Here is a 13,409-nt window from a genome sequence, read left to right on the forward strand (position 1 = left end):
TATATTAACGACTCCTTCGTATACAGAATTGATGTACGTCTGCATGATTATTATTGTTTTTTGTTTTAAAGAGCAATTCTGTTCCAGTAATTGCAGATTATTGCGCAACACAGTTCCTCCATCAGTAAATTCAAGTGTTCTTCTCATAGATGACACACTGGTCTAGTGATGGCGGCCCTGTGTATGCCATGCTTTTGACCTGTGTGTTTGTTGTCCCTGAGTCTGACAGCCGTGTTTCCTGTTTTAATGCTGCACAGAGGGTACAGAAGGCAGCCAAAATCAAGAAGAAGGCGGTGTGTAAAACGAATGGCCACAGTTACTTCTCCATAATTCCCGACTTTCTTTGTATTTGAGCTTTGAACCATTTTGTTTGAGCTTTGGTGTCCATATGCAAATAACACAACTGTTAACAAAGCATTACATGTGGGTGCCGATGGATATTTGTTTTTTATATCCAGAATGTGTGCAAAGACTTGTTTATTTCATCATGGATGTGCGACCCTTCCTCAAACTGCCTAAAATGGTTCAAAGACTTTCCATCAGTCATTCTCACCCGTGTACCGTCTTCCACTTATCATTCTAGTCAAGGTCAGATTGGCTAATTCTTTGTTATTGCATGCGCTTGTAGTTTGTTTTTTTAAAGGATGTTTTTTTTTTTTTTAGTGCTACCACCTCTTTAGTAAGTACTACTTAAGACCATTTACAGGTTAACGTGTACTGTAGAAATAACATCAATGTAAGCCAGTGATTCTTAATGAACAATTGTATTATTTATAACCTGGGTATCTTGGGAGTCATTACTTCAGTGAAACCACCAGTGTGAGTTATTCATAGCACCAGGAATGCACAGCACACAAAAGTAAATTAATCTTTTTTTTAAATTTATAACAATTGTAAGGAACTACTATTATGTTGTGGTTCCGATGAGCATGTGCATATTTGACAGGCCCTTATATAAGCCTGTATCTGTGATATAGTACACACTACCCATTTAAAATAACAGTGTGTTGTTTATTAAAGCTCTGTATCTCTACGAGCACTTAAAGGCACAATACATTCTTTTCCTAACTTGCTTTCATACGCTACGCTTGTGAAGCATTTCATTGCTTTGCATTTGATTCACGTGGTGTCCTTTAGAAAGAACTTTGTGGGATGTTAGGTGTAGGTCTCAGCCATTTTTGCCATCCTCCATTCTTTTTGGGTTCAAGTCACAATGTTAATTTCCAATATTCTGATGGTTTTCCTCTCCGTTTCCTCTCAGACCCCGGAAGGCGATGCTCAGACGCTCACTGAGGTGGACCTGTTTATCTCAACCCAGCGGATCAAGGTGCTGAATGCAGACTCACAGGTAAATCCCCATCTGCACGCGGATCACTTAAGATACATTTGTGTAATCAGGGAAAACAATACTAACAGTAATATTCCCCTCTTGTTTTTTTTTTCATAGTCATGATTACTTTTAAGCAGAAAGTACAAAAAAAATAACCTGAAGCTCAAGATTAAGCTGTCAGTCTACCAAATTGTGTGAACCATATAACTATTTGACATAATTGTTTTTTATTAAAAAAAATTGTTTTTTATTAAAAAAAAAAAACCACCAACAAAAACAATGCAACTTTTTTATTGCTATACTCTACAGGTTATTCTTTTCTCTATGGCACAGAAAAGCTTTCTATTTGTCGTCCCTGCCTTGGTGTTTGAATGCATTGTGACCGTTGCCTGACCGCTAGCCAGTTGCTAGGCATCTTTCTAAGACCATTGTTATGGGCCTGAGATTTTCTTTACAGGCAAAGTGTTTTTCAGAAAGCTTTGGGAACATAAATATGACTGCAATAAAAGGACAAGAAATATTGTGTGACTGTATCCCATTGTACATGTCTGAAGGGCATCGAGAGCAGTGCAAGGGATTTATTTATGACTTTATACAGCCCTTGCAGCTCTAAAGGTTTAACCCTGCTTGGTACACCCAATGACATTCAGAACGAATGTGCTGCTGACTCACAACATTCTGTGCATCAAGGAATGAAATGGTGATCGTGTCAAATCTGTCTATCGTATGGCGGTTCTGTGCATTCTGCTGTTTGCTTTTAATTTATACTCTAGCAATACGTTGCAGGTCTGCCTCCTGAATAATTCTAGGTTAAACAGCACTTTGAAAAATGAGACAGAACTGCTATCCTTCTCTAAACAGCTGAATAAAACCATTCTTTAGAACAGTTTTGTGAATAGAGCCATCTAATCTTTTTTTTTTTTCTGTAAGAACATATTGAGCTTTTTACATTCTGTGTAAATACTGTGATCTTTTTTTGTTTTTTTTTTCCATCCACCCCAGTTTTGATTATAGCCCTGCTTTGCATAGTCCCCAAAAAGAGCTACAGTACAGTGCAATTTCAGTGTCAAGAGCCTTTTTGCTAAATCAAATTTGAAATGACAGCACATCCCGGTGGTATTTGGTCTATTTGTGCTGAATAACAGAATCAACCACCTGCAGCAGGTACTGCCAGGAAGTTGCATTTAAATCGTCAGGTTCCACCACGGTCTGTAATTTTACAAATTACAAATGTATTAGAAGTCAAAGGGTTATACAGTGTAATAAAGAACAAGGGATGTAATGTACTTTTATATGAATGACACTTTTTGTTTTTTGTTTAGCATCATCTTTACAGATGCTAATGCATGTGGTGGAATGTGTGTGTGTGTGTGTTGGTCAGACCAGCTGCTTTCAAACAGTCACTCACTGTGCAGTATTACACAGTCTTCTCACCCTTGCACTGCCTTTTAAATGGGGCCTGCGAGGCACAGTACTATTTCCTCCGATCTGTTCTGGTTATCTGGAGCTAGCTTTCTCCTACTGCAATGCAGTGTTATTCAGCTCTCTTCTCTTAATCATTGGAGGTAATTGAATGACAGGAACTTCATAACAATGAGGCCGGGGTATCACACTGTCTGAACATGGAACTAGAACGTAATAGATGTGGATGAGTAAACAAACCTGTTAAAAGAAAACGCTGACAGTTTGTTTACATCACCCAGAGTGAAAACATAATCGGAGGATCACCGTAATCAGAATCAAGTACGACTGTAATTACGAAAATTAATTGGATCTATGCTTTGAATTTTAAGTTGTGTCAGCATTGTACAAGGTCTTAAGAGCACGTATTTAGGTTTGAAAACATTAATATGGTCTCAATATCCCAGCATTCATTAAGTAATGCTGAGGCAAGCAGCTGGGAGGTGCTGCTTCCAGCGTGTTTCCATTTGCCGCTGGGTCTGAATTCAAAGTAATCCAGAACCAGCCCTGTCCTATCAAACTCCTACCCTGTAGCACAGACGGAAATCAAAATTACACTGACCTTAGACAGCCAGGGTTTGTATTGCAGTGTGATCATGCACCATGTAAATCTACATGTACATAGACTTGGGTTTTGAATGTTCCACATTTGCCCTATTCTAAACACCTGATCCCAGTACACATCCAGCCTGCAGACGGATCCAATGGCAACAAAAATTTAATAATGGATTTCGTCATGCAGAAGAAAACATTGCATTATTTATTTGGGAACGGTGTACGGTGCGTGCCTGCTTTTTGTTAATAACCCCCCTCCCTAGTTTTGTGAATCCAGATCAGTTTGTTCATTGATTGATTTTTTTCTGTACTGTTTTGCTTCTGTGCAGGAGACCATGATGGACAATGCTCTGCGCACCATCTCCTACATCGCAGACATCGGCAACATCGTGGTTCTGATGGCCAGACGCCGCATGCCTCGCACCGCCTCTCAGGACTGCATTGAGACCACCCCCGGCGCGCAGGAGAGCAAGAAGCAGTACAAGATGATCTGCCACGTCTTTGAGTCTGAGGACGTAAGTATAGGAAGCCCTTCTATTAGAAACCAGGCACCCAGAGTTCTCAGGCTTCACTGTTGTACCTTCAGGAGCTGAAACATGTGGGCTAATGCAGTAGGTTGTTAAAAGTCCTCACTATAATTCTAGTCCTTGGCTTTATAAAAAAATCTCTTGATAGGAACTAAAGGGCTACAGGAGGGTTAGGATATCATAAGAACGTAAACTGTACACACAGGAGGAAGCCATTTGGCCCATTAATGCTGGTCCGGTTCCTAGTTGATAGTTAAGTTGGGTCCTATAGGATCCCAGTGATTCAGCATCAACAACTTGGATTGGTTCATTACCCTCATCACTCTGTGCAAAAAAAGTGTCTCCTACCCTAAACATATTGTATTCAGTGTTCATGTATTCAAGAGTTTTTTTATTTAAAAGACCCCAGGTTCTGTTTATTCATCTCTGTGCAGAACTACATAAAGCTGAAAGCTATTCTAGTCTAACTGAATCTCCTTAATGGTCTGGTCATGTGTCCCCAGCTACATCAGGCCTTCAAATTATAACACATTCCAGGCATTACATTTTAAGACCTAGATAAAACACTTGGGCTTTTTGCACAATATCTTCAGATTTTTAGTGGTCTAATGTTACCTCTACCGAAACCACTTCTCAGTAAAACAAGCACGCAATCTGCCGTGTGGTTTGTAGGCGCCAAACGGAAGCAGTATTTCATTCTAAAGATTTCTGCTCACAGACTCAGCTGTGCAGTTCTTGTAAAGCATTGTAAGGCCCCATGTGTGGATAAATTCGAAGCTTCATAAATGTCGGTTCCTTTCCCTATCTTAGTGAGGAATATGTAGCCTGTGTGCAGGGTCTGTTGTGTTGTGAGACAAGTCCAAGAGCTTCTGGTCTAATCCTTTCTCTGGACTGGGTACAAATCTACTGTTTCCACACAGAACCACCGTCCTCTTTTAGATCAATCTCATTCGATGCAGTTATGTATAATGCCTGATGAGTCAGTGTCTATATTTGAGTCAATACACAGCTGTACAGCTTTTGTATGCGGCTTGGTTTTAATCAATCCTTCCAGCTTGTTGATTTAAGTTTGAAAACTTCAACAAGGCTTCACTAAACCTTTTATATTTGCATATCCTCTTGCTACAGGTTTTGCTTTGCTTTGATTTACCTTGCAATGAGTAGAAACAAAACTTTATTTACAACATGTTGACCTTCTTTAAGACTGGCTCACTGGAGAGGACCTCACATTGAGTTTTGTGAAACTGGATGACTAACAGGTCTTTTGCATAAGGACATCATGGCTTGTCATTCAAGATCGAAAACACAATACACAAATTCTGACTATTAAAGTTGGGTGACTGTGTTTTTTAATGTATGTATGAGGTTAACATCAAATGCATATTCCTGTTAATCCTACATTGTATCTCTATTAAGAAAATGTCACTTTTCTGGTTTGAAGAGTCAGCTATGCTTCAAGGCGCTATTCACACTCATTAAAATGATAAAGTGCAACCAAATGAATTGTCACATTATTTCAGTGCTCTAAATATAGTTTGGCCATCTGGAAATTTTTACCTTTAGGTTGTTTCTTTACATGGATTATTTTCCAGCCTAACATACTTGTTTCCCACCCACAGGCACAACTTATAGCTCAGTCCATTGGGCAGGCATTCAGCGTAGCCTACCAAGAGTTCCTGAGAGCAAATGGGATCAACCCCGAGGACCTCAGCCAGAAAGAATACAGCGACATCATTAACACACAGGAGATGTATAATGATGACCTTATCCATTTCTCAAACTCTGAGAACTGCAAAGAGGTTAGAGCTCTTTAACCCACTGTAGTTATCCAAAAATGAAACTGAACGGGGAGAGAAAAAACATGTTGGCGTTAGAACACTGAATGTTGCAAAAAAAAAAAAAAAAAGGAAATGCATTCAAAATAACACACCAGCGCTAACCATTTGAAATGCATTCACAATAACACACCAGCTCTAACCATTTGAAATGCATTCACAATAACACACCAGCTCTAACCATTTGAAATGCATTCACAATAACACACCAGCTCTAACCATTTGAAATGCATTCACAATAACACACCAGCTCTAACCATTTGAAATGCATTCACAATAACACACCAGCGCTAACCATTTTAAATGCATTCAAAATAACACATCAGCGCTAACCATTTGAAATGCATTAACAATAACACACCAGCTCTAACCATTTGAAATGCATTCACAATAACACACCAGCTCTAACCATTTGAAATGCATTCACAATAACACACCAGCTCTAACCATTTGAAATGCATTCACAATAACACACCAGCTCTAACCATTTGAAATGCATTCACAATAACACACCAGCTCTAACCATTTGAAATGCATTCACAATAACACACCAGCGCTAACCATTTGAAATGCATTCAAAATAACACATCAGCGCTAACCATTTGAAATGCATTCACAATAACACACCAGCTCTAACCATTTGAAATGCATTCACAATAACACACCAGCTCTAACCATTTGGTTGACAAGTATCCCAGGTGAGCGAGACAATCAGTGGACCTGTTAACAACCGTTTTATAATTTAAAAAAAATCATCTAGGGTATTAAAACACACAACTGATATGAACTGCGGTTGTATAAAGCATTCACTCTGAGCATATTAATGAAAAACCTCAGACCTAATGTGACTGCCATAGTGCAGCCATGTGGGTGGAGACCCCATACTTAGACATATTGCCTTACAAGTTTTTTTTTTAAATTTTTTTATTGAGATACTAAGTAGCGTTTAGTAAATGTTTGTTAAGCCCCCCGACTTGGCTACCCTGCAGCTGGAGCTGGAGAAGCAGAAGGGGGAGATCTTGGGGGTGGTGATTGTGGAGTCAGGCTGGGGCTCCATCCTGCCCACAGTAATCCTGGCCAACATGATGAACGCAGGACCAGCCGCGCGGTCAGGCAAGCTCAGCATCGGAGACCAGATCATGTCTATTAACGGCACCAGTTTGGTTGGACTTCCGCTCGCCACTTGTCAGGGGATAATCAAGGTATGTGGATAGTTAAGGGGTGTGTGTGTGTGTTATTTCAGAACTTGATACCTTCTTGAAGACAGCGGGCCCTAATACGTTTTGTTATATAAAAGTCTGTTTAAATGGATTCATTGTGTTTGGTATTCATTAAAATGTTCCAGGCAGTTGTTGGTTTCTTTAAACCAAAGCATAAAGGTTACTTGCTAAAAGAACATTCTTTAAATAACCCAGCGTGTTAAAAACGATCTCAGAAATGTGCAATAGTAGCAGTCGTGCCCAGCACGATTGTTGACGATTCTGTTGCGAGTGAATATTTAATTAGCTGGCGAGTTTATCACCTTTTCACTCTGTTTTACGAATTATTATTATTATTATTAGTTTATTTAGCAGACGCCTTTATTCAAGGCAACTTACAGAGACTAGGGTGTGTGAACTATGCATCAGCTGCAGAGTCACTTACAATTACGTCTCCCCCGAAAGACGGAGCACAAGGAGGTTAAGTGACTTGCTCAGGGTCACACAGTGAGTCAGTGGCTGAGGTGGGATTTGAACCGGAGACCTCCTGGTTACAAGCCCTTTTTTTAACCTCTGGCCCACACAGCCTCCCAAATATGGCTGTAATGAATGGATGACTGGATTTAATTGCGCAGCAGTGCTTTCTCCTAGTGTTTGATAGGCGTAGCATTTTATGTTGTAATCTGCACTCTCTCTTAATATCCCTTGATAGGGTTTGAAGAACCAGATCCAGGTGAAGCTCAACATTGTCAGCTGCCCCCCGGTCACCACCGTCCTCATTAAGAGGCCAGACCTCAAGTACCAGCTGGGATTCAGTGTACAGAATGGCATTGTAAGTATACATATTAGTGGCATTCACAACAGTCTTTACTCCGTTGAAGATGAGTGGATACAGGTAGATGGTTGAAGTTAACACTTAAAGTATATTATCCAGGATAAACGTGTGTTTAGGTATACTGTGATAAAACTGATGAAACCCCACTGTGCAGATTTTCCATGGTACATTTTAAATGTGATGGTGTGTTTTTTTTTTTATTATTATTTGTTTATTTAGCAGATGCCTTTATCCAAGGCGACTTACAGAGACTAGGGTATGTGAACTATGCATCAGCTGCAGAGTCACTTACAACGTCTCCACCTAAAGACGGTGCACAAGTTGGTTAAGTGACTTGCTCAGGGTCACACAATGTAGCTGCGCTGGGATTTGAACCAGGGAGCTCCTGGTTACAAGCCTGTTTCTTTAACCACTAGACCACACTGCCTCCTTTTTGTATTACTTTCTTGTCTTCACGGGAGTCCAATAAACACTGTGTGGGTATTTCAAATCCAATGTGCTAATACCAGCTGATCTGTTATCACACAGCCTGCAGCTGTTCTTATTTTTATTGAAGTGTTTAAAAGAAAAAAGGACACAGGCAGGCATGCATCCCAACAGCCGTGAATTAGCATCAAATTCCATTTGCAACAGTAATGCATTTCTATAGCAAAAGCTTTATTGTTGTCATTTAGAATTTTGGAATATATTGTACTACGAACAGCTATAAACATCACTTTTTATTTAATTGACTGTCCACCAACAGGACACACAAAATTGATTGTATGGAGCTCTTGCTCCCTCTAGTGGTTTTTTTTATAGTTAAAAGAAAAACACACTAGAAATGATCAGCCAAACACATATATAAAAAACAGGGAATAAAAACAATACAAATCAATATTTCAGTATAAAATTATATTGCTAAACAAATGAACTAACCCTATATGACATTCATCCTAAACCGACTAGCTCTAATTAAGAAACTTTCTCTGGGAGACTTAGACATAAAATTACAAATGTTGACTGAATTCAAGGTTGCCTTGATTTTTTTTTAAAGCATATTATTCTGGCATATATTAAACTGCCTAAATTGAATGAGACAGAATATTCATATATTAATTATTTGCCCTTTGGTTCCAAACTGCAACTGAATTATTGTCAATTCTAGCTCCACTCCCTGACGTCTGTTTTACAGTTTATATGTAATTGTAATATTTTCTTGGTTTTGCAGTGCAGTTGCTGGTCTTTGGTCTCAACTGGTCTTACTCAGACATCTTAATAAAAATAATGATGCAGGCTGAGCATTGGAAAGACAAATTGACTCCAGTCCAGTGAAGCGTGTTCTGGTTTTGGATTTCTATTCCTTATTGTCCAGAAGCTTTAAAACTCAATTCAACAGGGCTGCTGAAATATTGATCCTGTTTAAAGCATGAGCTCGAACCCCCTGGGTCTGGAGCAGCTTCTCCAAGTTTCCTGTGTTTGTGTGTGAGTGAGCAAGGAAATCCTTGCTTGCATTTATAACCTTCTGTGTTGAAGCTTTACAAAGTGGTGGCACTACTACATTTATTGAGGAAGATAAAGTACCTTAAACTTGTTTCTGTTTTCTGTTTCTTGCAACTCAGGCTACTTGGTTTGAGCATGATAACAAATCATTAACATAGATCTAACACACTTTACTCATTGGCAAGCACCTGAAATAAGACAGTTTTGGATCAATGTTACAAATGGCTTAATTAAAAGTTTGATTCAGACCAGATATGGGCGAGTAGCATGGCAGTCTTCAAGTTAGCTTGAAGTCAATTAATTGAAATGTAAAAGTTCATATTTATTGAATGATACAGTGTAGAAGACCATATCATATGGAATGTATAAGTAATTAATCTGTTATCCACTTGCTCTGAGATAATGAAGTAAATAGTGTTCAGTATTTACTGTTAGTCTAAATCTAGCAGGTATTCATTTTATTTCATTTGTAGGATAAAAAAAATCTATAAAAGGGGTCCCCATGGGTAATATAAGTAGTATAATTTTCCTAATGACAGTGTTGCTTTATAGCAATCTAAAGCCCCTTTCACACTGGCATGCTCTACCCGGGTCAGAACCTACCCGGGTCAGGACCCGGTGTCGTGCGGGTCGGGTACGCGATTTCACACTGCGTTTGATAAAGCAGGGTTGACCTGGGTGACAGACGCAAGTAAACAACATGCGTATCAATGCCCCTGAAGCAGCTTGTTACAGACGCTTCCATCCAAGCTTCTCTGGATTGAACCGTCGGCCCAAATGTTGATTACAACAAATGTTTCTACATCCCTGTTGCAATCTGGCTCATGGTGTGTCTCAATCAACAAAAATTTGGCAAAACAGAATAAACAAAAACGTTCCTTGTGGAAGCGAAACTTTCACGCAGGCGTGGCTGTTTGTTAGCGCATCGGCTCACGAACAGCCGTCAAGCATTTTGTCTCGCTCAGCCCGGGCCAAATCGTGCCAACCCACATCCTGAGGTGGGTCACTGGGACCCGGGTTTCACACTACGCAGGACTGTGACCCAGGTAGGAGTGCCAGTGTGAAAGGGGCGTAACATGTTGTCATTAAGCATGGAGCTACAGTAGGCCTCTCGAGAGAGGGAAAATAGAAAAGTAACCTTTCAGAGTAACAATCTTTCTCTAAAAATCATATTAGCACTGGGTTTATTACAGCGTAAATTGGTTTAGCTGTTCAAATGCAATTACTTTAATCTCCCTTAAGCGTTGGCTGAAATTAACTGCCGCTTCAATGCACTTTTATTTTCAAGGCAAATACATAAAAGTTAACACTACTTTTATTATGCTCAATAGGGCCAGGTTATCAAAAAAGGCAAACCATTACTTGAAGACCATCCTAAATTTTAATTTGGATCAGTTGCGTAAACTGTGTAGTCTTGCATTACGAAATCATAAATTTCACTTCACATTTTCTTGATCATCAATAAGAGTGCTTCTTGACACCTTTCAGCCACAAAGACTAATGCATATCGACCTACTGTAACAAATGTGTGTATCCATCTAGTACTAAGACCTCAGGGTTGCAACACTTCAGTGCCATTACACTGAACTGACTGGGTCTGTTGTGCTGAATAATATTAAATCACTATGTAAACTTTTCACATTGAAGACACATCTGTGATGATGATGATAATAATGTAATCGCTCGATTCCAATTTACTGCTGCTCTGGGAATACCTCTCTGAAATGGAGTGGCTTTCGATCCCTGGTTAAAATAAATAAATGGAACGGAAAGCAGGAGTGCCTTCTGTGCTGCTTCTTGTTAATAAGTGTCCTGATTGAATTATTGATAGATCTGCAGCCTGATGAGAGGTGGAATAGCCGAGCGAGGAGGGGTGCGGGTCGGACACCGCATCATTGAGATCAACGGGCAGAGCGTGGTGGCGACTGCGCATGAGAAGATAGTGCAGGCCTTGTCTAACTCTGTGGGGGAGGTAAGCACTTCTTGGGGGAGTTAGCATCAACGTGAGTTATGTGCAGGGAAGTTTAGGTAATAGGTTCAGCTATTGTTTCACAATATGGATAGCAGAAACCATGTTGTCTGTCTTCAGAAATGACAACATCCAGCCACTGGGTGGCACGTGTGTGTGTGCTGTATAGAAATCCCACTCGGCACAATATAAACAGAAGGAAACCCTGTGATCTGTCCTGGTTCTGACTGTGCAGTATGAAGGTCTGTTAATCTAATTGTTGTTGGTTGATCAATAGATCCACATGAAGACCATGCCAGCAGCCATGTTCAGGCTCCTGACAGGGCAAGAGACTCCAATATACATCTAGCATGAAGATACATTGTCTACAAGGGAAACCACATCAAGCTGCGGCTCTGCGTACCTGGAAGAAATTACGGTAAATAAAGCGGAGGACTTAAAGCACTAGAAGAACTCCAGAGGACTTGCGAGTCCTGAATTAAGATTGCCCAGCCATTGTTTTTTTTTGTTTGTTTTTTGCCAAAAGGGATGCCAGTCTTCATTTAGTGCTGACACCTTTTCATAGACACTAACACTTTACAAATTTCCCAGTATAAACAAACAAACAAAAAGTCTCATGAAAGGCTGGTGAAATGGATATTGTTATTTATTTGTGCTGTTGTGTGTTGGATGTACATCTGGTCACATGAAGGAGGACTTGATTGTCTAGTATGAATGGAGTTTAATTTTATATTTATATATTAGTATATATGTTTTTCTTTTCAGCAGTAAGAGTATTTATAGAAAAGTTCTGTGTAGGATGTAAATGTTGATTGAATACCAGCAAGTACCGGTGTGAGAGTGTGAAATCCTTGCTAGGATTGGGGCAGGGAGGGTTTCAAGTTCAGAGTTTCATAGCCTTCAGCTCCTCAAGCCCCTTCTGGATTCTCTGGTAAGAATTGATAAACATTTAAAAGTAGCATTAGTGCATTGCAACACATTGCCTTTGAAAAAACTAAATCATGGCGTTCATAAAAAATAATACGGCTGTATGGCAGCAAATCTAATATGTGGTGGCATGTGCCTGCGTTAGAAATGGATTGAAAGGACGGTACAGTTTAAATACCCGGTTTGATTAATTACAGGCCATTTGTAGGCCTGTGAGGAGGGTATAGAGCCATGTTAGAAGTCAAAGCATTAACGTCCTGATATTGTTTGAACTGCTAAATGCCAGGTAGCAAGACCCACACAAACATGTGGGGTACAGCGTGCAGCTGGCAATGACCATCGAGGTGAAAGATCTACTGTGTGTCTGTGTAACAGAGGTCCATTTAGGATTCGCCATGGTTTTTAGAATTGTGTTTTATAAAATAACAGACAAGTAAACAATGGTTTACCTTTCTTTACCAATTATCTCCCCTATACTTGCACCTTTATAAAGCAAAGTGCCCTTCAGTAAAAAATTTAAACCAAAAATAAAAATAGCCTAAATCTAAATTTAGCTTTTTAGTATAAAAATAATGATTTTTTTTTTTTACATTGTTAATTACAGCTCTGTCTCCCAATTTTAGCCCCCTTTAATGACCAGAATATCAGTTTGAATGTTGTTGTGAATGTACAGTGTTTCAGGTGTATTCATAACCATCAGCAGTATTAGCATATGTGTAAATAATACATACTGTGTTAGGTATTGGACCCATTAAGGGATTAAGTGTTAGTTGATCTTAACATTTGTTTGTCTTGATGTTGGGCCACAGCCTTGGGGGGGAAAAAAAAAAAAAAAAAAAAAATTACACTGTGACTGAAGAAGCCTTACTGCTCAGTAGGGCTTTCAAATTTACTGTACTAAAACAATAATAATAATAATTAACTACCCGTTGCATGCAGCTAAAGATAGAACAAAGTCATCCTTGGGGGAATAAAAATAATAAATCTTACCTTTTAAACTGTCCGTCTTGTTGTGGTGTTCTAGTAGTTTACAGGGTTTTGAAGATAGTAAAACTATTTTAATTAGCTCAGAACTACTTGGAACAATAACTTGTTATTCTTGCTCGTATACCCCAGCATTGTGTTCTTCCCAGAATTTGTTCCTGCACTTGCCTCATTCAGTGTGGTATGGGAAAGGCCTTCTCTGTCCACAAAATGCTTTTGAAGCTTCTGGAAGTGAGGATTGACTATTCTTTGTAACTTTGGCTTGGCTATTTGCTACAAAAAAATGGGGGTTAAGTGACATTTTA

General features: G+C 39.4%; 1 protein-coding gene across 8 annotated transcripts in view; it reads left to right on the plus strand.

Annotated features, from left to right (window-relative positions):
- The window catches only part of LOC117428194 (amyloid-beta A4 precursor protein-binding family A member 2-like), a 60,520-nt gene extending 47,397 nt beyond the window's left edge, over positions 1 to 13,123 (plus strand). For 4 of the 8 annotated variants that reach the window (XM_058995235.1, XM_058995234.1, XM_058995240.1 and 1 more), the window contains 8 exons: positions 222 to 293; positions 1,262 to 1,348; positions 3,676 to 3,861; positions 5,493 to 5,672; positions 6,698 to 6,910; positions 7,620 to 7,739; positions 11,056 to 11,196; positions 11,471 to 13,123. In XM_058995235.1, coding sequence (XP_058851218.1) covers positions 222 to 293; positions 1,262 to 1,348; positions 3,676 to 3,861; positions 5,493 to 5,672; positions 6,698 to 6,910; positions 7,620 to 7,739; positions 11,056 to 11,196; positions 11,471 to 11,542 — 1,071 coding nt within the window. In that variant the 3' untranslated portion in view covers positions 11,543 to 13,123. The remainder of the gene's footprint in view (positions 1 to 221; positions 294 to 1,261; positions 1,349 to 3,675; positions 3,862 to 5,492; positions 5,673 to 6,697; positions 6,911 to 7,619; positions 7,740 to 11,055; positions 11,197 to 11,470) is intronic. The other 4 variants (XM_058995237.1, XM_058995241.1, XM_058995239.1 and 1 more) reach the window with 2 other exon arrangements.
- Positions 13,124 to 13,409: the final 286 nt, after the last annotated feature.

Source organism: Acipenser ruthenus, chromosome 21 (genome assembly GCF_902713425.1).
Source record: "Acipenser ruthenus chromosome 21, fAciRut3.2 maternal haplotype, whole genome shotgun sequence".
Classification (NCBI taxonomy): Eukaryota; Metazoa; Chordata; class Actinopteri; order Acipenseriformes; family Acipenseridae; genus Acipenser; species Acipenser ruthenus.